This window comes from Echinops telfairi, unplaced genomic scaffold (genome assembly GCF_000313985.2).
Source record: "Echinops telfairi isolate 266 unplaced genomic scaffold, ASM31398v2 ScPeMD7_5592;HRSCAF=6446, whole genome shotgun sequence".
In the NCBI taxonomy this organism is placed as follows: Eukaryota; Metazoa; Chordata; class Mammalia; order Afrosoricida; family Tenrecidae; genus Echinops; species Echinops telfairi.
The window spans coordinates 25,173,118-25,175,551 of record NW_022109491.1 but is presented as its reverse complement, the minus strand read 5'-3'; the positions used below and the strand labels follow the sequence as shown (position 1 = coordinate 25,175,551).

At 59.2% G+C, this 2,434-nt stretch overlaps 1 protein-coding gene across 1 annotated transcript in view; it reads left to right on the top strand.

Annotated features, from left to right (window-relative positions):
• Nucleotides 1–2,136: 2,136 nt before the first annotated feature.
• The window catches only part of MYLK2 (myosin light chain kinase 2), a 12,800-nt gene continuing 12,502 nt past the window's right edge, over nt 2,137–2,434 (top strand). The window contains exon 1 of the mRNA XM_004698214.1: nt 2,137–2,188. Coding sequence (XP_004698271.1) covers nt 2,137–2,188 — 52 coding nt within the window. The remainder of the gene's footprint in view (nt 2,189–2,434) is intronic.

Here is a 2,434-nt window from a genome sequence, read left to right as displayed (position 1 = left end):
ACCAGGCTACTGGTCAGATATTGACTGGTGGGTCCCCTAAGACGGTGGCCCTTAGCCACCCTTCAGGTCTGGAACTGAGCACACCCCCGAGCTAGAATCATCCACCACCTGCTTATGATCAAAAGGGGCAGCGTTGGACCCGGAACTGGAGGACTAGGTAAGAGGCAGATGGGAGATAGGAAGTGGGGTAGGCGAAGGTACGGGGAGGGGACTGCAAGGCGTGCTTTGGGACAGACAACGTGTCAATTGTGTATTGTGTACAATACAATGTGTATTGTGTACAATACAATGATGTATTCTGCAAACCTTTACCTGAGTTGCGATAGAAAGTTTACAATATTTGCACATGCTGGGCAGGATTATGTAGTTGAGATACACTCGTCTAAAATGCTTTTCCATGGCATTGTTCTAGATCCCCCTTAGCATAGTGTCTGCCTCTGGGGAGCTTTTGTGACAAAGTGGGTTATGCATCAGGTGGATAACCTCAAGGTCAGCAGTTCGAAGTCACCAGACACTCCAAGGAAGAAAGATGAGACTTTCCACTCCCATCAACAGTGACAGACACGGAAATCCACAGGGGCAGCCCTAGCCTGTCCTCTAGGGTCGCGGTGAGGTGGGTGGACTCCGCGGCAGTGAGCCGGCGTTTGTGGAGAGAGAAGGCAGACAGGAATACACACTCAGAAAGATACTGCACCGTATCTACCCTATTTCACACTTCACATCTGAAGCAATTCTGACAGGGAAAAAAAAGTCAAGGCTGGAGGGGGAGGCCCAGCTCCGGGCTGTGCACCAAGGACCCTGGACACTGGCTCTCTCCAACACAGAAAGGACACCGGCCAGCAGCAAGCAGTACTTGTTCGGGACAGCAGTGTTCCCACCGTTCCTAGGTCAACTCATAAAGCCAGCTCTCACCACCCCCACAGTCCCCAGCTTCTTAAGAGATTGATCGTCTCCCAAACAGAAAAAAGATAGCTGCCCATGTAGACACCTGCCCTGCCCCCACTTCTGCACACAGGGGGACCCTAGTCTATGGCTGGTTTGCCCCTGGCTTTTTACCGCCCCCACCCCACCTCCATTGGAGGGCACCACCCACTCCTTTCTCTCAGTCTCTCTCCCCCCACCCCTTCACCATCTGAGGTCAGAAGGACTGAGCGCTTGGAGTGGGGGTCTGGATGTAATGCTGAGGCCGGACCTGAACCCAGGTGCTCCCTTGGGAGCTATTCTGGGTGTGCTGGGCTCTGGCACAGTCTCAAGGCCCCCTCCGAGCCAGGCTCTGGGGAGACAGCCCTCCCAGCCACCCTCTGGGAGGGATGGAGCACCCCTTGGCCCCACTGCCGTAGGGGATCTTTGGGAAGGACTCCCCTCCAGCGCTTCCTTCAGGGTGGGCTCACCTCAGATGAGGGGCAGGGGAGCCCCCACCTCCCCGGGAGGTCCAGAAAAGGACATCTGAAGTAAGAGCTCTGGGGTCTCGGGGCATGTTGGGCAAGTGCCTTCAGCCGATTCCTTACCCAAAGCTGGTCCAAGTAGGTCCGGGTGTCAGGGGCAGGGGTTGTGGGCACAGAGCAGGGTCTGGGCCAGCCCAGCTCTAGCCAGGGTCTGGGGGACCCCAGGAGATGTGGCACATGCTGCCTTCGCCTCTCCCGGGCCCCTTTCCTGACCCCCTGTGTGCCAGGGCGCCCGCCAGGGCCTGGGGAAGGGCTTGCTCCCCCAGCTGCCCCCTCCCTAGCCTCCGACTGGTTCCAGCGCCACACTCCCCCAGTTGGGTTGTGGGAAGAATGCTGTGTCCTCTGAACAGGGGCCAAGAGTGACAGGTGGTGGCAGTCCGGAGCTGCATGGCCCCTGGTGTAAGAGATCCTCTGCCCCGTCCCCGCCTCCACTGCCCGCGCCCCTGCCTCCGCCTCTGCCCACCACCGGGCCCCGTCCCTTACAACCACACCAGGACTGCTCCTGGGCAGCTGCTGCAAGACGGTCCCCGCTCACGGCTGCAGGTACTTCTCTCCCCTCAGCCACCTGGTCGTGGCCGCCTCTCTCCACAGCTGGACGAGAGCAGCACCCTGACAGCCTGGCACCCTCCGCTCTTCTGCAGCTAGAAGACTGCGGCTAGACAGGCAGCAGCAGCACACGCCTCCTTACCTCATGGCGACGGAAAACGGAGCCTGCGAGCCGGGAATCCACAGGCCGTCAACAGGTGCCAAGCTGGGGCAGGAGATGAGGGAGGAGCTTGGGAAGGAGCACTAGTCTCAGCGGAAGCTCTGTGCTGGGGATCCTGGGGGACCTCTGGGCCGGGTGGAAAATGTGAGGTTTCCATGGATGGTTGCGGGGGCACCAAAGCCTACCCCCCAAAGGCTAGAGACCTTCCACAGAGCGCCCCTCCACAGGCCCCAGCTCCAAACAGCCTATTTCTAGGGTCCCATTCGGTGGCTGAGGAGGACCT